This window comes from Crocuta crocuta, unplaced genomic scaffold (genome assembly GCF_008692635.1).
Source record: "Crocuta crocuta isolate KB4526 unplaced genomic scaffold, BGI_CrCroc_1.0 scaffold17, whole genome shotgun sequence".
NCBI classification, from domain to species: Eukaryota; Metazoa; Chordata; class Mammalia; order Carnivora; family Hyaenidae; genus Crocuta; species Crocuta crocuta.
The window spans coordinates 4,652,566-4,672,981 of record NW_027532041.1 but is presented as its reverse complement, the minus strand read 5'-3'; the positions used below and the strand labels follow the sequence as shown (position 1 = coordinate 4,672,981).

The following is a 20,416-nucleotide window of genomic DNA, read 5'->3' as shown; positions in this document are numbered from 1 at the left end:
CAGAGCTCTGTTGCTCAGGATTCCAAATGTGTCTTGCTAAGGATGTAATAAGTACAAATATCCTGAATTACAGGGGGAGTTCCTAGGGATATTGAGGGGACCCTGTTTGACACCAATCTCAGACTTAGGAATGTGAGGACAGAATTGTTCAGTTATAACACATGAATGAAATCAGCTTTTTATCAACAGTTGCCAGTTTTGTCTGAGAGCACCATAGTCAGGTGAGGCACACGGGTACTCCTCCTCCCCCAATCTGCTGAGAACCTCACCAATATCTATAGGGGAGGCTGGGCACCTCCTCTACCCTTATGTTCCTGCCTAGAACAACCCGAAGAAGATGCAGAGAAGGGCCATCACCAGGTCCATCAGGCCAAGACGAGATGGGAGGCTGATGCCCTGTCTAATAAGTGGAAGGACCACAACTAAGGGGCCCCGAATGAAGATATTCACCAGAAAGAAAGCTGCAAGGAGAGAATACTGAGACCCAGGGTCTTTGAATAACGTGCCCAAAGCCACATAGTTAGTAGCAAGCTCGAACTAGAAGCCAGGACCCCACTTAACAGTGTGGTCTTGCCACCCCTTCACAACACCAAAATTCAAACCTGCTGGAGAGTGGGAGGGCAGAAGCGAGGGCCTCTTTAGGGAGAAGAGGATTCTGTTCTACTTTCAGGGTCAGGTTCCAGAATAGGGCAGACAGCAAGATCCCCTCAGGTCACTCCCCATGAAGAGCTTCTCAGTTCCAATGTAGTCAATTCCTCTCTCAAAAAGTTTAGAGCCCTTCACTGCCATCTGCAATATAGCCTGGAAATAGGGTGCTTATCTGACCCAACAGGTCACGTGAAGAGACCGTGGTGAGAGAGTCAATGATCTCTGTAAACCATGTTATGGGCTCTGAAGAAATAATAGAAAAGAACCCTTCCAATTTTAAAGGAAAGTGGTAATCTGCCTTGTTCTAAGTGGCTGTTTAGACATAGGGAAGCCAGCTGGGAGTTCCCAGAATGTGTAAGGTAGGGGGCCGCAGCCATGACAAGGGAGGTTTCTGGGAGCTGGGAGCTGGACAGACATTATTCCAGAACATTTGGAGGATTTGATTTTCTTCATTTCCATTTGAGACTGGGATGAGTACATTTCTTAAGGGGAAATTTCTCTTTCAGAGAAGAATTTTCAAAATAAAGATGTGTTTGAAGTATCCTTGCAAGGACTGTAACTTTTTTTTTTTCCTTAATACATAAGAAAGCTGCGTGCAGAGATTGAAAGGGCATGCACGGCCTTCAGCCCAGTGACCATTCTTTCAGTGTCTTTTTCTTTCCCCGTTTTGGGGAGAGTAGAGTTTGGTGCTGAAAGTCACAGTGGGCGTCGTTTCCTTCACATGTGCTCCAGAGCAGAAAAATCATCTCTACCTTGTAACCTGCGGACATGAGCATACAGTACTAGCTTCATTTTCCAACCCTGTACGAAAATATCACAACTTACTTAGGACGGACAACCAGAGACAGAAGCAGAAAGCAGGATGTATCAAGAGCTACATTTATCCTAATATCACCTTCAAGAGTGTGTCTCAAGCTTTTTTTAAAGCTTTAAAGCTGCCTAAGAATAATGTGGGGATCAGCCGGTCTGAGGTAGGGGCCTCATTTCCAATAAGCTTCCAAGTGAAGCCAATGCTGTTCATTGTCAGGCCATGCTACTAAGGACCTGAAAAATGTTTGGACTTTCTGGCTGATAGATGATGGCTCCACACTTGAATGCTAGACAATATACCTCTTAAATACAACAATCAAGCATGACAGCTTCCACCTACTCAGTGTTCTCAGCCTTGGCTACTCATTGGAATTGTGGGGGAGCTTTAAAAAATACCAAGAACTGGGTTCCCCCATGCAGGGAATCTGCTGTAATTGGTCTGGGTCAACCATAAGGAAATTTAATGTACAGCCAAGGTGGAGAACCTCTGATCTAGCCAAACAAGGTAATCCATTTAATATTTTCATTTAAAGGTTAACTATTACTTCTCCTACTATTATCTTCTCTCACATCACAGCACCAACAGTAACATAGCCAATCAGATTTTACATTTAAGTGTGTAGCAAACCAGCTGTCAAATTATTTTAAAAACAAAGGTTAACATTCCTTAAGCTTTCAAAACATGCCGTCCTTAAATTTTCTTAGTGACATGGCAAATTTATTAAAGCTTCCCCCACACTGTCAACATGATTCTGTTTTATTGATTTGTAAAGTTGCTACAATACTTTAAACAAGCAGCATTTTCACAACAAAAATATAGAGTACACCTTTTGGCACTTGGAAGAAAAGAAAAAGAATACTCCCAAAATATACATATATTTTAAAATAAAGTTTATTTTTCCCCTGGGAACAAAAATCCTATTCTGAAAGTGTTTCAAAATTAAAGTGCTTAGTTATATCATTCTAAAGCCATGTTTCCTATTAGGTTATTAAGTTTATTTAGAGATTAGCTTTTCTATCACTTTCAGTATTTCCAATCTATTTAACTTTTAAAGTTACAAATTGTTCATTAAGTACCCACAAATCTGTTGCAAAAGCCATTAGGTGTATTAGTTATGACTAACCCAAAATAAAAACATTTCAAAAGCAAAAAAAAAAAAAAAAATCATGTGCTTATGTTTTTAATAATATTTATGCACATAAAGAAAGCTATTTTAAAACAACTATGAAAAAAAATTAAAAAAAAAAATAAAACAACTATGATACTTTCCAATGCTTGCTTATTCACGTTTAGGCAAAATAATAGTTGATGTGCAAATGTGAATAAATACTATTCAACTAGTTAACTAAAAGAGGTGAAAATTTAGGATAGCCAATTTAAAATAGTCAATTTATCTAAACTATTAAAAATAAAGCAGTGAGTTTTAAGTGCACTCAAGAATTATACAGCAAAGATGAATGCTAACAAAATGGCACTTAGCAGTCAATGAATATTGACTGAACAAATTTTTTAAGTTATATAACTATATAAGCTATCCTAAATTTTTTTTAATGTTCATTTATTTATTTTTAGAGAGAGAGACAGAGTGAGGAGGGGAGGGGCAGCAAGAAAGGGAGAGAGAGAATTCCAAGTAGGCTCAGTAGCTGTCAGCTTAGAGCCTGACGCTGGACTAGGACTCATGAACCTGAGACCATGACCTGAGCCAAAACCATGAGTCAGCCCCTTAATCAACTGAACCACCCAGGCGCCCCAAAGCTATTTTAAATTTAAATGCCATCTTGAACACTCCCCCCTTCCCAAATGATTTTTTTGTTTTCTAAAACAGTTCCACCAAATACAGAAATATTGGGGAGGCTATTACGGGGGACCCTATATTATTAATTAAACATGGAGAAAAAGTTACCAATATTGAATCACTATGTGTAAACACCTGAAACTAAGATGATGTTATACGTCAATTAAATCTCAATTTAAAAAAAAAAACTTCTATTTTGTTTAAGACATTAAAAAATGAAGAAAAAGGGTGCCTGGGTGACTCAGTTGGTGACGACTTTGGCTCAGGTCATGATCTCACGGTTTGTGGGTTGGAGCCCCACATCAGGCTCTGTGCCAACAGCTCAGAGCCTGGTGCCTGCTTCAGATTCTGTGTCTCCCTCTCTCTCTCTGCCCCTCCCCCTCTCATGCTCTAACTCTTAAAAATAAACACTAAAAAAAATTTTTTTAATGAAGAAAAAGATGAAGTAAGAATTTTAAAAAAGGAAAGGTAGGATGAGAAAAGTTCCTATCACTTTCTCTGGCTAGATTAATAGTGGAGAAAGCTCTTAGAAACTTACTTTTAGGGGCGCCTGGGTGGCTTAGTCGGTTAAGCATCCGACTTTCGCTTGGGTCATGATCTCGCGGTTCGTGGGTTCGAGCCCCGCGTCGGGCTCTGTGCTGACTGCCGGCTCAGAGCCTGGAGCCTGTTTCAGTCTGTGACTCCCTCTCTCTCTGACCCTCCCCTGTTCACACTGTCTCTCTCTCTCTCCTAGAAATAAATAAAACATTTAAAAAAAAAAAAAAAAAAGAAACTTACTTTTAACATTCAACCATGATTTTTATAACATAACATACAACCATGAATTCTTCAGAACTGGCAGAAAGGAAAGGTTGCAATAACATACAGAATTTTGAAAAACAGAAAGCAAAAATCACATAGTGAGTCTTTTAATTTCTCTTCATCAAGTTAGTAATGAATCTGAACTATTAAAAACCTAATCTGAAACTATCCACTCCCTTACTCTGTTCATACTCCCCCAGAAGAAAGAAAGACACTAGCAGAAGTTGAATCTGAAAATGACAGATACAAACATTATGGTAAAAGAAGCCATGTGTCCCACAAAAACATACGGTTATCGGGTCAAAAAATGGTAGGTCACTGGTACCTTTTGCTAGGCTTCATGACTCCAGCCGTATTCAATGACCGTGTGGCCAACATGGCCTGATTCACAAAAGCAAAAAAGAAGTTTCAATTTGCACATCTGCCCCAACCCCTACACCAAAACCATGGCCTCTATTTTAAAAATGTAGCAAGGAGAAAGGACAACTCATCTAAGGAGGGTTGTTACTTAGGTAAAACTGCAGATGCGCTAAAAAACTCTCTCTTAAGTGATGACTAAGGGCAATGAAACACAAAGGGTGACTTCTATAAAACACTGGTATGCTATTGAATTTCACTTGCTAAAGTCATACTTTTCAAAGTTTTTTAAAAGTATGGCACTGCTTGGGGTCTTTTTCCTGAGCACCAATGTCAACGTTGCAAAAGTCTTCGAATTCACAAAGGCACTGTTAGGAAGTGAATGGTATGTGTTACTTATGCACACATATACACTGGGCCTCAATAGGTAATGGGCTAGTTTTGTTTCCATTGAGAATGTATACATATGGTTAAGTTCATCCTAGTATGATAGTGTAAACTGAAAACAAGGAATCAATTATAGTTGTTCAACTTTGTTTATTGAGTTCTTTAAAAAATGTAATCTAGCAAAGTTATGCAAAGTCGGACCATAATCATTGCCCTATATTCTGGATATATATAAAATATCGCTTTCCATCAAGCCCATGGCAGGCGTCATTAATCAAGTAGGTGGGTTACTCTCTGCTGAGCTTAGCCTCAAACTCAAAATCCCTGGAAGCTAACTGATCAGAACTGGCACAGAAGGAAAAAAAAAAAAAGACAGTATGCCATCCATGGTCACAATGCAGAACCACAGGTATTTACTGCCATACATTTCTCTCTGGCCAACCACTGCAAAACAAGAAAACAAACAAAAAATAATAAGCCAAACAGCAGTTGTATATATTACTTGTACCGTAAAGCCTCACCAAAATGAGGCATCACAGCAAGGGACTCTCAACAGTCTTCTGCGTACCCAGCTCCGAAGGCACTCTGAAACATAACCTAGCAAGTCCCAGCGACCACAAATACCACAGAAAAGGGTACAGCCTAGAAATTTCCTACTTAATTCAACTACAATCTGATTCTGGTGTAAGACTTAACAATATATTTATTGTATGCTCATTTACCATACAAATTTGTCAAATAAAGTTTTAATTACATGGACATGTGTACATTCCAAGACAGAAATTTGGATGCTTAATGCTTACTGCCTCTAGGCCACACTTTTGATTAGTGCCAAACAAAAAACACAACTCTATTTTGACTGAATATGGTAATCTCTCCAGCAAATTTGTTCTATCTTTTGTAGGTAGACTTATAAAATCAATTGTGAAACCAACATAAAGCTGTACCTCAAAACAAAATGATTCCAGGTTTCAGGGTCCACAACCAAGAAACCATATGTAAAGACATACATGCAAATGCATTCATGCACGCATGATTAAAGAAAAGCACTTAGAAATTCTAGGATTGCCTTTCAAAAGAAAAAGGCCTCATTCTAGCTATCTTAAAAAAAAAAAAAAAAAAAGGCAGTCAATTCACAGTCCCTTGCAAAGGAGGATTAAAAAGAAAATAAAACAGCCAAAATAAACGTCAGTCAGGTCAACAACAGCAGAGGTCAGAATTACTCTGCTGTCACACAAAACAAGTACTTGTGATGATATACAGAGTTACCTCCTCTGTATTACCAACTGTACCATACAGACGCACCACCTTGCTGTCGATGAGCTAATCTGAGTGACTGCATATACACCTACATTAAAATGCACAGGGAAAGGTCTGTAAGGATACCCACCAGAAAAAAAGTGGTTATCTCGGGGGGGGGGGTGAGGGTGTCAAGGTGAACTTTTGCTTTATTCATAGTCTAAATGATTATTTAATAAAAAGAATATAATCAGGTACTGCCTTAAAAAAAAATAAGAGAAAGGGTGGGAAATAACCCAGCTCTCTCAGAATCTGAAGTCTAGAGTCCTGAGAGAAGATGGCGGCACTGAGTGGGGCTGACAAGTTTCCCTAGAACGCCTTTCCATTGCACATAACTCATTAGTCTTTATTTCCAAAATGCTACATCTCATCCAAAATGACAACTTCTCTCTGCTAATGCTGAGAGCAGCTGGGAAAGAAGAGTGTGGGGGGATAGCTCCTGGTGGCTATGGCTCCCTTCATGACATTCTCTCTCCTTTGTTCCTAACTGTCCCTGTCCTACCAAACCTGGTAATATACTTTATATTGAGAGATGAGTGGGTAAAACAGTCTTTGTGACAAAAGCACAAAGAGTATCAACAGCATCCTCCTCTCACTTGGACAGAATGAAACTAAGGAAGAATTCATTATAGTCAGACATTTTATTCATTGTTGATATTCTGAATACATCACCCATATAAACTATGCTTTACTGATATCAAAGGAATTGCTGAATTTGCTAATATCCCTGTACATTGATTCATTTGTTTTATTTATTGCAATTAATAAAAACATAATCCATCCTCCTGTAAATTCTGGGTTTTCAGGGTTGTTTAGTTATCAGTTATTTTTGTGGGTTTTGTAGTTATCAGCAACTACAATAGTCCAAAAGCATATAAACTAAAACACTAAATAAAGTAAACAGATTAGGGGCGCCTGGGTGGCTCAGACAGTTAAGCATCTGACTTCCACTCCAGTCATGATCTCACAGTTCGTGGGTTCGAGCCCCCCATCGGGCTTTGTGCTGACAGCCAGCTCAGAGCCTGGAGCCTGCTTCAGATTCTGTATCTCCCTCTCTCTCTGACCCTCCCCTGCTCATGCTGTCTCTCTCTCAGAAATAAATTTTAAAAATTAAATAAATAAATAAACATTAAAAAAATTTTAATAAACAGATTTAACACTTAGTATTTCAGGAGATAGTAACAAAATATTCATCATGCTGATCAGTCAAGTATGAGTTAATCCTGTCCTGCATATTTTGGATGCTTTTGTATGCTTGTACTTTAATTCTTTGTTATAAGACTATAATGTGGTAAACCAACTGGCCCATAGGAAGATTACAAATGTTTTATTATCAAAGAGACCAACAAAATACTTTTTTGGGGAAAGTACATTATGGGAGAGAAAATAAAACTTCTATCCTATGAAAATATACAAGATCAGTTAATGCATTTGGAGAAAAGACAGCATAAGGGCTCCAAAGCTAGACATTAAAGCCTCAGAGATGAAATATCAAAGCAAATAGTAAGGGCACACAATAATATTCCCATCTGGGGAAGGGGAAAATGCCCAGATCAAGCTAACAGCAAGCACAGTTGTAACCTTGGTCATGGCTCCCTGTTTCATCTATACCAGCAAAGTTAACCTGATAATTTGCAAAGAAGTTTATTCACACTAAGCAACTGGCTATTCCTTTTATAGAAAAATTTCTCATCTCGGGCTGCTTGGCTGACTTAGTCGGTAGAGCGAGCAGCTCTTGATCTCAAGGTTGTAACTCTGAGACCCACGTTGGGTGTAGAAATTACTTAAAAATAAAATCTTAAAAAAAGAAAAAAATTTCTCATCTCTAGTGGTATTAATATTTACAGCCATTTGTCACAACCATGAGATTCTACTTTAGTGGGAGAGAATGCAAATCTGCTTATGAATGAAAAAACCTTCCCCAAAGTATGCAGCTTGATACTAATAAAAAGAGGAGTATGAGCACCTAATTCCACTTCACCGCTAAGAATTAGAATTCAGCATTATCATACTCTCGATCTAGATACAAAGAAGATACTTTAACTGAGCAAATGCAGACATTTTGATTTAGAACTTCACATTTTCCGAAAATTGTACAACCACTGACAAGGTCATAGATCCAGTGACTAGAGTACACTATTTCTCTATTTCTATTCTCTTAATACTCAAAGAGTATACATTTACTGGCTGTAGGTAAGGCATAGTAAACATCATCTCCATAAATTTATTTTCTGTACTTCACATTTAGATGATCAAAACACAATACCAATAATGCTTAAAAACACATCAAAATTGTCATTATATGCTTTTAAAAACTTATACAGTAATTATTACTGATTGGATTTTTTAAGGCTTTCATGTATCTTAGAAAGATTACATCTAACATCTGAACATTTCATGTGAAGTCTAGTCAAATGTAGGGTCAATTTTATCAAACACTAGATTTTCCCATGTCAATTAGTCTTCTTGTAATGAAAACATTTTAAGCTAGATCTAATGGATTACTGAAATAAGCATGACAGTAGTAAAAATAATGGTAACAATAATATTAATAATAGCTAACACTGATTTAACACATACCAAGTGTCAGGCACTGTTCTAAAAGCTTCAGATGTATTAATTCTTCTCATCCTTACAACAACCCTATAAGGTAGGTAGTACAGTAGAATCATATCAGTTAAAAATCATTAGAAAGTGGAAACAATAAATTACAGAATAATACACAAGTTTTGTTTTCCACACACTATTTGAATTGAAATCTAGACTTCCAGTTAAATACGATAGACTGACCACTTGTTTTTATTTTCTCTATCTCCAAACCCCACCAAAAACACACTGAAGGAATACAAATGGTATTAACCCATAGACAGAGAAACGAGGCTTCACAGCTATGAGATTTTAATAAAGTTTATAAAAATAAAAAACAAGAGAAGGTATGATAACTAATCTAGCAGAATGGAAGAAGTTAAAGCCTTAGTACCCAGAAGGTAGAAGTCAACATATACCTATTAAGTGCAGGACTTTGGAAGTACCAGGTATTATAGAAAAAGGGAGTAAAGTATAGGGCTGAATATAGGACTAGAAATCTATATAAAAAGGAACTAGTCCCCACGTCTTCTTCCCACTTTCCACAGCCAGACAACCCACCCAACCTGTATCCACAGAAGAAACTGAACGAGAGGGTCACCATCCATAGAAGACTGGGGTGGGGTGGGTCAGGGCACAGAAATGCTGAAAGGAGATTAAAGAAAAGCCACCATACAAACTCTGGGGTCCTCAGCCCTCTTCTTCTACCCTCCTACCCAAACATAGGAGTCCTTTCTAGAGAAACCAAATGGCTCCAAAGAAAAGATCTCCACTGAAATGGAACAGAATATCATAACAAAGGAATAGAGAGAAAAAAATCTTAGAAATTAAAATACATAGCTAAAAAAATTCAATGGAAGAGCTGGATGATAACAAAAAGAACAAATATAATACAACTCAATAAGCAACCGGAAAGATTTTTAAAATAGAGGATCAATCTGAGAGATCCACCATTCAAATAACAGAAATTCTGGAAAGCTAGGATGAAGAAAATGGCGGAGAGAAATTTTTCAAAAACAAAATACAAAAATATTCCCAGAATTGAAACAGACAAGTCTACAAATTGAAAGACTCCACCAAGTTGAGTACCCATCAGCATGAATAAAAACCCACACAGGGGTACCTGGGTGGCTCAATCAGTTGAGCTTCCAGCTTCTGCTCAGGTCAAGATCTCACAGTTCATGGGTTCGAGCCCCTGCATCAGGCTCTGTGCTGACAGCTCAGAGCCTGGAGCCTGCTTCGGATTATGTGTGTCTCTCTCTCTGCCCTTCCCTTGCTCATGCTCTATTTCTCTCTGTCTCAAAAATAAATAAACTATAACAAATATTTTCTTTTAAATTTAAGACCCACACAACATCATGAAATGTCAGTGGTAAAGAGAAGCCCCTAAAAGCATCCAGAGTGTAAAAAGTAGGCCTGTGTAAAAGAACAGTTTCAAAATTCTCACAGAAATAAGGATTGAAATGAGACAATGGCACTCTGCTTTTAAAATTCTGAGAAAAAATTATTTTCAACATATACTCCAAACTACCCATCAATCAAAAGTAGATACATTTTCAGACCTGTAAAGCCTCAAAATCTTTACATACTTTTTCCTAGGAAGTTTTCAGTGGTTAATACACTTTGGCAAAAAAGGGGCATAAATCAAGGAATAGGAAGGCATAGGATCCCATAAACGGGAAATCCAACAGAAGACTAAAAAACAAAGTAGGTCCCAGAATGACCGCTGAGCTATGCACAGGCCTGGAAAGCAACAGTCCAGATGGCAGAAGATNAAAGGTCAAAAAAAAAAAAAGGGGGGGGGAATGGAGGGGGTTGATAGATTATATGATATTTTGGGGCATGTAAGCCTTTGGGTAATCTTTGCAGTAGATATATAAAAAACTAAGCAAATTTTAAAATCAGGTAATTATTAATTTGGGGAAAATAAGGTTCTAGTAGAGAGGAAATAATGATAGTTCATCATGGGGTTCCTTAGTGACCAATACTTGCAGTAGTTTCCTGGCTTATCCCTGGGGGATATGTTTCAAGACCCACAGTGGATGCCTGAAACTACAGATAGGACTGAACCCTTTACATACTAGGTTTTCCCTATGCCTATGTACCTATGATAAAATGTCACTTATAAATTAGATGCAGTAACATATCAACCACAATAACTAATAATAAAATAACACAATTATAACAATACACTTAATAAAAGTTGTATGAATGTGGTCCCTCACTGTACTGTACTCACCCTTCTTGTGATGATGTGAGACGATAAAATGCCTACATGATGAGACGAAGTGAGGTGAATGACACAGGCGCTGTGACGAACTGTTGGGCTATTACTGACCTGATGGGATGAGGATGATCATCTGCTTCCAGACTGGGACTAACTGCAGGTAACTGAAACCAAAGGAGGCGAAACCACAGAAAGCAAAACGGTGGATAAGAGAGGGACTACTTGTATAGCTATTGATTTTACAAAAACCCTCTGGCTAAGCTGTATTGGGAGAGATGGGCAAGAAATATGGAAGACGTAGGGATATAATACAAGCAAATCCTGCCTGCCATGAAAGGAACTCAAGAAAGCAATTCTGAAATTGATAAATCAAGAAAAAGTAACACAATATATTTTCAAACAGGAACAAACCACTAAAAGTGCTCATCTCTGGGACACTCAGCTGGGGAGAGGGAGGACTTTTTTTTCATTATATGCCCTCTAGGTTTTTTTGGTTTTTTAAACTATGTACATGAGTTACAATAATAAAAAGAAAAGTAAAATTTAAAAAAAAAAACGTTTTTATTTCAAATTCAATATGAATTCAAAGAAAGGAGAACTGGGGAACTGGAAAGACATGAAAAGGAAACCCTATCTACCAGCTACAATTTCCTTACCCCACCTGGGCTACTAAAAGAGGGAACTCCTGGAAGTATCTCCTACAGTCTAACCAGACTTTCTTTCAGGCCTGAATACTCCCTCTGTACCAAGTGGCAATAGCAAGGCTCAAAGAACAGACATGGAGGCACTTTATTTAATAAAGAAGTGAAGAACTGGTATGGTCCAAATTAATGATAATAATGTATGTGGAATTAGTATTAACAGCAGAATAGTAATATGTTACAAAGATATATTTCCTGAGATCTTAATGGTGATTTCTAAATACTAAGTGTAATAATACAGTGAAAAACTACAATCAGGGTCAAAGGTTCCATGGTGACTATCAAATGAAGATACTTTATCTCCTGCTTTAGAATTTAAGTTCAACTGACAGCATCCATTTCTCAACTTGTCCTGATTAAAGATAATACAATAGACTCAATGTAATGTAACAGAATTCAAATTTAGTCCATTTACAAAAGAATTCTCATCAAAGTCACTTTAACGATGGAGGCCTGGATTCCCACACAACGGAAACCGGGCACTTGAAAAGACAAGCAAGCACTGGCTTTGATTAGAAGACCAATGATACAGTCTCTAAATTTCTCGATAACCCCAAGGCCTTGACAAAGCAAAAAAGAACAACCACTACCTACCTGCCTATACGTTAGAGAAAGTTATGACAAGCTAAAATTCTTACAGAATTATTCTTATTTGGTTTATCTTTTTCTTGAAATTCAGAAAAGTCAGGCACACTTGAACATACACAGGGCTCCTCAAAATACAAGATTCACTGAAGCTTTATCGATTGCTTCATGCTATCAGTTCACTAATCAAAATCTACACATAATTCAAGATACATTTATGCGCCTCCCAAAAAATGATTTCACAAATGTGTTAGTTCCTAAGGGAAAAAAGCAGGTCCCAGTAACAATAAAAGCCATATTTAGGATATGGCACACCTGTTCAAAGCACCTGTTTCAAGGGGGAAAAAAATGATACGAACAAGAAATGATAGCATTTTATTTTTAAAAATATTTACAGAAAACTGTTCAGGAACTCATCTTTTTGGATAAAGCAATAAAAAATGGATTTGTTTCCTATGAGTTCAAAAGCCTGTGATAGTGTTTTCATTATAAACCTACTGGTTCAAAAAAAATACCTATCTGAAAAACTCCCTATCAGTAGCACCTTGACTTTCATGATCTAGTCACTATGCAAAGTCTTACTACCACGAAAAAAGAAACAACAAACTGATTATTCACTCAACATAAAACTTACTACATTATTAAACTTTTCTCAAATTAGACATATGAAGTACATCATATAAGCAGAAAAATTCCACTTAATCTAGCCTAATGACCTGTGTGCTACTTAAAATCACAAATACTTTTAAATAGCATACAGTTTATCTAAATGCATATTAATGTATTTAGATTGTGTCCATTTTAAACTTACAATTACAGATTTTAGTGAATACCAAATATTAACTGTTTAAAAAAGCTTCCCACATAAACCTACAAGAGAAACTTAAAGTAAAACAAACCACACCATTCTAAGCTCATAGGCAACAAAACTAAAAATATGCCTCATTTGTGTATTCACTAAGTGGTCCAAATACACAAACAAAATCAAAGCAATAAAGAATACTAATAGCACTTGATAAAGATCAGACAGTATCAACAATGTAAAAAATACAATGTATTATATGATACGTTTGAATGCAAAAGCCATATATTTATTAAACATGTGATTAACTTAAAAACACCAAACCAGTTTGTTTTAAAGTGCTCCTCATCCAAGACCTTGGACAAAACCATTGCTCAAAGTGAATTTAAAAAAAAAAAAAACAGTTTACAAGGCAAACACTAACAATAGGTATGGACAGGCACTACCAAAAAATGCTATTTGTTCTTTAATTAAATAATGCCATTCTCAAGTGATGTAGAGTGGTCACTTTGACAGAAAGGAATTTGACAGAATTCCTTTTTTTCTATAAATAGTCATAAATAAAAAATGTCTCTAGATAGTCTAAAGAGCTGCAAACATTAATACCTTACAACAGCAGCTTAATGTCTATTTTAGGAAAAAAGCACTAAAATAAAATCCTCGTCCATTGAAAGGCGTTTATTTCTCTGGTGTAAGTGAGCAAGGTCACTACAACATTAACCTCTTTTCTAGAACAATGTAAATAACAAATGTATACACATCTTAAATTTGGTAGGTCATAAAAGTCAGGATGCAATCATTTTTTGATGCAACAGAAAAATAAATAAATAAAAGTTAAATACTTTAACCCAATATTTGGTATTGACAAATCAGTAGTGTCAACTTCACATATGAAGGACAGCACAGTCTGGTTTTAAAAAATCCTCAATATGTCATGGTACTTGGGCTAAAAATATTTGGAATATTAAATGTCTCCTTTTGCTTAAAGGAATACAATAGAACTGCCATCAAGCTGCTATCGTTACTCATTTTTAGCTGGGGTAAAGTGACCATTTGGTCCATGGCACAAGTTACATGTATCACACTTTTGTCAACCTGAAACCTTAGATTTATAAGATTTCATGTTTATAAGCTACAATACACACTGACTAAGCTGTCAGTCCCTCACAGTTTTTAGAAAAATATCTACATTTGTCCATATGGATGTCAAAATGTTACACCATCATCTGTTTAAAAAAAAAAAGATGCACATTCATACTGTGAAGTTATTAGGAAAATACTCTTGCAAATAAACTATATAAAGATAAAATACACTTCAAAGGTATGTGGGTTGTTTTTTTGTTTGTTTTACAGTATTCTATAAAGTGCAGAGAAATCCTAAGGGAAAAACTACTCCCTAGAACATAGTTTAATTACAGCAGCTTTTGCATAGCAATACTTAGAGGAAGTTGGACACTTCCATTTCCTCAGGAAGAGAAGGGTGGAAGAGGATCTTCCGATTCAGATTTTTTTTTGGCCATAAGTCTGCTTTCCTCAGGAATGGTTGCTGATGCCAAATCTCCATTAAGTGTATTTCTTGAACAGTGAACAGGTCCTATTAAGAAGTAAATTAAAGGTTAAACAGTCTATCAATATAACTCCAGTTCTCTGTGAAAAAAACGATTTTAAGTTTCTTAGGGACATGAAATTCCTTTAGCTTCCTACTAATTTTTCAGTTTACTGTCGAATAGAGAAAAACCTAACTTTCCCACTATTGGCAGTCATAAGGAGAAGCTTCGGAGTTAACGAAATACCTCATGAAACTGTCTGAAGTAGAGATAGGGGTTTTGTTCACTGCTACAACCGTGGTTGGCATGAAACAGACAGTCAGTAAACACGTGCTGAAATGAATGTAGTCTTTCTTAGCTAACTATTGCTTTCTCAGCCTGATTGTTTTAATGCTACCCGTATCCTCCTTGTGTTCTACGGGGGGAAAAAAAAAGACCCAACAAAGGTTACATGCCTAACCCAAGATTACCCAGTAGAACTAGGACTAACTCAGGTCTTGCTCTTTTCACCACAAGACTTTCCAAGCAGAGCTGACAAGGTATTTCACACGGAAAGGTCCCATATTTCCACCTGGACTGCAGCTCACAGAACTATCACTGCAGCTCCGACTAAACACAACTAACCACATTGGCATGGCCCTGTTGCAAAACAACTGCACTTCTGTATGTACATATTATTTGAATTTACCATGAACATTTATTACTTGTATAATTTTTAAAACTCCAGTTAATAAACAATAGAAGGAGTTTTATCTCTCAAGGAAAAGAATACTTGGGGATAAAGGCTTCGGACTAAGACCATCCAATTGTAAAACATGCACTCTGTAAAGAAGAACAGTAGTTCAGTCCCTGCTTGGTCAACTAACTGAGACTAACTAAACTTTAGGATAAACAGAAGGAAATCTAAGGATAAAACTTCTGGCCTAGTCTACACTTCCCAACTTAAAAAAAGTTCTAAAGGGGGTGCCTGAGTGGCTCAGTCGGTTAAGCGTCCGACTTCGGCTCAGGTCATGATCTCGCGGTTCATGGGTTAGAGCCCCACGTTGGGCTCTGTGCTGACAGCTGGCTTAGAGCCTGGAGGCTGTTTCAGATTCTGTGTCTCCCTCTCTCTCTGATCCTCCCCTGCTCACGCTGTCTCTCTCTCTCTCTCAGAAATAAATAAAAAACATGTGTAACTAGTTTTGTTACACTCCTAAGCAGCTAACTAGGGGAATGCTAAATGGAATAAGGCATGCACACTCAAAGTTTATAAAAATTGTTTTCAGGGGCGCCTGGGTGGCTTAGTCGGTTAAGCATCCGACTTTCGCTTAGGTCATGATCTCGCGGTTCATGGGTTCGAGCCCCGCGTCGGGCTCTGTGCTGACTGCCAGCTCAGAGCCTGGAGCCTGTTTCAGTCTGTGACTCCCTCTCTCTCTGACCCTCCCCTGCTCACACACTCTCTCTCTCTCCTAGAAATAAATAAAACATTAAAAAAACAAATTGTTTTCAAAACTTCAAAACCAGGGGTGCCCGGTTGGCTCAGTCGGTAGGGCACGCAACTCTTGACCTCAGGGTCCTGAGTTCAAGTCCCACACTCGGCATGCAGCCTACTTAAAAAAAAAAATTCAAGGGGCACCTGGGTGGCTCAGTCTGTTAAGCATCCGACTCTTGATTTCGGCTCAAGTCATGACCTCACGGTTGTGAGATCAAACCCCACTTCAGGCTCTGCACTTAGCATGGTGCCTATCTGGGATTCTCTTTCTCCCTCTCCTTTTGCCCCTCCCCATTGCACGTGCTGTCTCTCTTACTCTCTCTTTCTCATAAATAAATAAACTTTAAAAAAAAAAATTCAAAAGCACGATGCTTAAAAAGAGTGAGGAAAATGGCTAGCTTTAAAAAAATTATTTTCACTACCACAAATGAAATTGATCCCCTTAAAGTAAAAAAGAGCAGCATCCAGAGAAAAGTATAAGGCACCATACAGAGCTCTTTCATGGGCTCTAGATTAAAAGGGTCTTATACAGAAGGCAGAAAGAACAAGGTAAATCAGAATATACATTACCTGCCTCAGGTAACTTTTCTTCCCACACTTAACCCCCAACCCTCTTTCTCTTATCTCTTTCAAGTTATACTAAATTGGCCCAAGAAAGTTACTTTCTCCCGTCCCCTTCCCACCCTCACCCGTTTTCCTTCCTTCATTTCTTTTATCCATTTTCTCAACTTAAGTTAAAAATGGCAATGAGCATAAAGTAGTCCTCTATATCAATAAATAGTTCTGTGAAGAAAACGATGCTATTAACTTCTAAAAATTTGAAAATGGCCAGCAAGCCCTCTTTAATCAACACCATCTTCATGAACTCTACATTCTCCTCTAATTAAACCTGTTTAACCTTCTGGTTTAGTAAGGCAATTCGATCTTAATCAATGTGAATTAGCTGGACTCTTCTAGACAACCTAAAGAATCCAAACACCACTTATAATGCTATTTCCAAAAGGGAAATAAAATCTGTTCCAAACAACAGACTTATAAACTCCTGGAACACAACCTGCCCTCTAACTAGGAACTCTATGTAATTTCCATCACACATGCTTCATGGGCAATAGACTCTAAAAATCAAAAGTGTATTAAAAGAGTTGTAATAATAATACTCTATTTGTGTTCACTGGAAATCTTGGTCACTACTGTCTAGACTAGATATTCTGACAGACTTTCAAAGCTTTTTCTTGGAAAAGAAAAATAACTAAATTTTAACATAAATCATAAAATCTTGCCTAAAGTATTCACTCACAGGATGCTGCCTCTTTAAAGAAAAAGGGAGAAAAGGGCACAGGAATAACTGCTACCATAGTTCACTACCACCACCAGAAAAAGTTATTTCTCCTGGCCATTTCAAATTACTTAAGTAACAATACCAATTTTTTTTTCTCTGCACTCAGAACTTGCATTTACTTTCCCCTGGAATCCCATCCACAATTCATGCTTTGTTCTAAAATGCTTTTTAAATGTAAATATAGTGGGAGTAGAACATTACTAAGAGATTACTAAAATATAGTGGGAAGAAAACAGTTTGATGTTATATATATAAACCTAAGATATGGCATTTACACTCTCAGCACTTCTTAGTTAATAATAAAGGTGTTTGTAAGAGGAGATATGAGCTTCTGTTGATTGTGTGCTATTTGCCTGGGTCTGAATTAAGGAATTAATCCAAAAGCAAAGGACAGTGTTCACTGTTAGTATCTTTCATCTACCAGAACACTTACGGAGTCCCACCACAATTTTGGGGAATAAGCCAAAGAAAGAGACAGAGCCCATTTAACTTACTATCTGGGTCTTCAAGAGGAGTATCATTACAAGAGTCTGTATCAGAGTAGGTTCTTCGACGTCGCTGGGAGAGTCGGTGAAGTGAAGATACTGGTTCTTTTAGAGAGTGGCTATTCCTGCAAATTAAATAAAAAGCATTGCATCATAAGGCCTTAAACAAATGATAACACCCTCAACTTAACTGGAGTTTCACATGACTTCTTCAAATGATAGAGAAACCATTTTTATGCCCAAAGTCCTATTTTAACAACATTGGACTCCTTCAGAGGTCACGCCACAGGCAAATCATTTAGAATCCAACTGGTAACCTGAAGATTATGGCTTCTGAGCCAAACTAAAAGGAAAGGGGGTCCAACGAAGCAATTTCTTTTAAAGAGAAGGGCCCACCAAGACATTAGATATATCAGATGGTTAACAAATGTTTGAAAACTAAAAGTTACGACCTTCATAAGTGCAAGAATCTAGTGTCAATCCATATAATCAAAAATAGCAGAGTGAAGGGGCTGGGCAAGTAGGTTAGGAACATGCTAGAGGTCAACTCACTGACAGCAGCAGGAACAGATAAGTGTGGCAAATGGAGGCCATCAAAACTATTTTTATAAACTCTAGACAATCAGAAAACTAGAAAAGTCAACCTAAAATATTTAACATAGAAATTTATCTATATGATGGAATACTACATGGCAATGAGAAACAATGAAATCTGGCCATGTGTAGCAACATGGATGGACCTTGAGGGTGTTATGCTGAGCGAAATAAGTCAGGCAGAGAAGGACAAATATCATATGTTTGCACGTATAGGAGGATTAGGAGGAACTTAACGGAGGACCATGGGGGAGAAGAATGGGGTAAATGGGGAGAGGGAGAGAGGCAAACCATGAGAGACTCTTGAATGCTGAGAACAAACTGAGGACTGATGGGTGTGTGGGGGGAGGGGGGAAATGGGCATGGAGGAGGGCACTTGTGTGGATGAGCACTGGGTGTTATATGGAAACCAACTTGACAATAAACTATTTGTAAAAAAAAAAAAAGAAGAAAGAAAGAAATCACCACCACTCAACGGCACCTTGGCTATCACTGTATGAAAATCCGTTACTGTTCTTAATGATAATCTTGATTCATTATGAAAAAAATAATTTTAAAAGTCTAATTATATTTTATTTAATAATATAGAAAGGATAAACACAGTTCAGAAAAATTTCTATCATAAAAATAAAAGTTTATAAAAGAGATCAAGCTTCTATTTTTCTGGAAAATTCAGCTGGTGAAACTCTTTATTCCCTGACAGGATTGGATACATATATACATCATTGGACTCTAAGCACATGACAGTCCAATCAGAGATTACATAAAAATGGGGGGCGGGGGCAGTGACAAAACAACAGTAAAGGCTCAGTTAACAGTTTTGGTTTTTTTAAGATTATTTATTCTTTTGAGAGAGCACAAGCATGAGTAGGGAAGGTTCAGAGAGGGAGGAAAAGAGAGAGAATATCCCAAGCAGGCTCTGCACCATCAATGCAGAGCTCGATGTGGGTCTTGAATTAATGAATGTGAAATCATGACCTGAGCAGAAACCAACAGTCAGATGCTTAACCAACTGGGCCACCCAGGAATAGCAGTTAGCAGTTATTTTATTTTTTTTAACGTTTATTTATTTTTGGGAGAGAGACAGACAGACAGAGCGTGAATGGAGGAGGGGCAGAAAGAGAGGGAGACACAGAATCTGAAGCAGGCTCCAGGCTCTGAGCTGTCAGCACACAGACCGACACAGGGCTCAAACCCACAAACCGCAAGATCATGATATGAGCCAAAGTCAGACGCTTAACCAACTGAGTTGCCCAGGTGCGCCGGCAGTTATTCTTAACATATAAAAATAAAAGCTAATGTCACTACAATTTCATCACTTTCTGAAGAACCAAATAAGACAACCAGAGCAAATTAAAAGACTATTACCTTCTAAGATAAAGAATATTTTAATAGTCTGAGATATTATCAAGATCTATCTAGAAGACAAATGTCTTAATGTGTTCATATGCATATATACTTTAAAATATCAATTGGTGGGGCGCCTGGGTGGCTCAGTCAGTTGGGCGTCCAACTTCGGCTCAGGTCATGATCTTGCGGTTGGTGGGTTCAAGCCCCACATCAGGCTCTGTGCTGACAGCCAGCTCAGAGTCTGGAGCCTGTTTCAGATTCTGTGTCTCCTTCTCTCTCTGACCCTGTCCTGCTCATGCGCTCTCTCTCTTTCTCTCTCTCAGAAATAAATAAAACATTTAAAAAAATAAAAATAAATAAATAAATTAAATATCAATTGGTTTTTTCTCTCTTTTCAATATGATCTTTAATTCTTAAACAATAGATCAGCATAAATATATGACTATAAACAGCTGTAGTAACGTTGAGTCTAAACTCACCTCAAAACTGGCCATCATTTGATATAATTTCAAACACCTAAAAAAGGTACAACAGGGGCGCCTGGGTGGCTTAGTCGGTTAAGCATCCGACTTTCGCTTAGGTCATGATCTCGCGGTTCGTGGGTTCGAGCCCCGCATCAGGCTCTGTGCTG

General features: G+C 37.6%; 1 protein-coding gene across 1 annotated transcript in view; it reads right to left on the bottom strand.

Moving 5' to 3' along the window:
• Window positions 1-14,392: 14,392 nt before the first annotated feature.
• PLEKHA3 (pleckstrin homology domain containing A3) overlaps window positions 14,393-20,416 on the bottom strand; it is a 22,885-nt gene continuing 16,861 nt past the window's right edge. The window contains exons 7-8 of the mRNA XM_077776341.1: window positions 17,851-17,966; window positions 14,393-14,593 (exon numbers count right to left, since the gene is read on the bottom strand). Coding sequence (XP_077632467.1) covers window positions 14,466-14,593; window positions 17,851-17,966 — 244 coding nt within the window. The 3' untranslated portion in view covers window positions 14,393-14,465. The remainder of the gene's footprint in view (window positions 14,594-17,850; window positions 17,967-20,416) is intronic.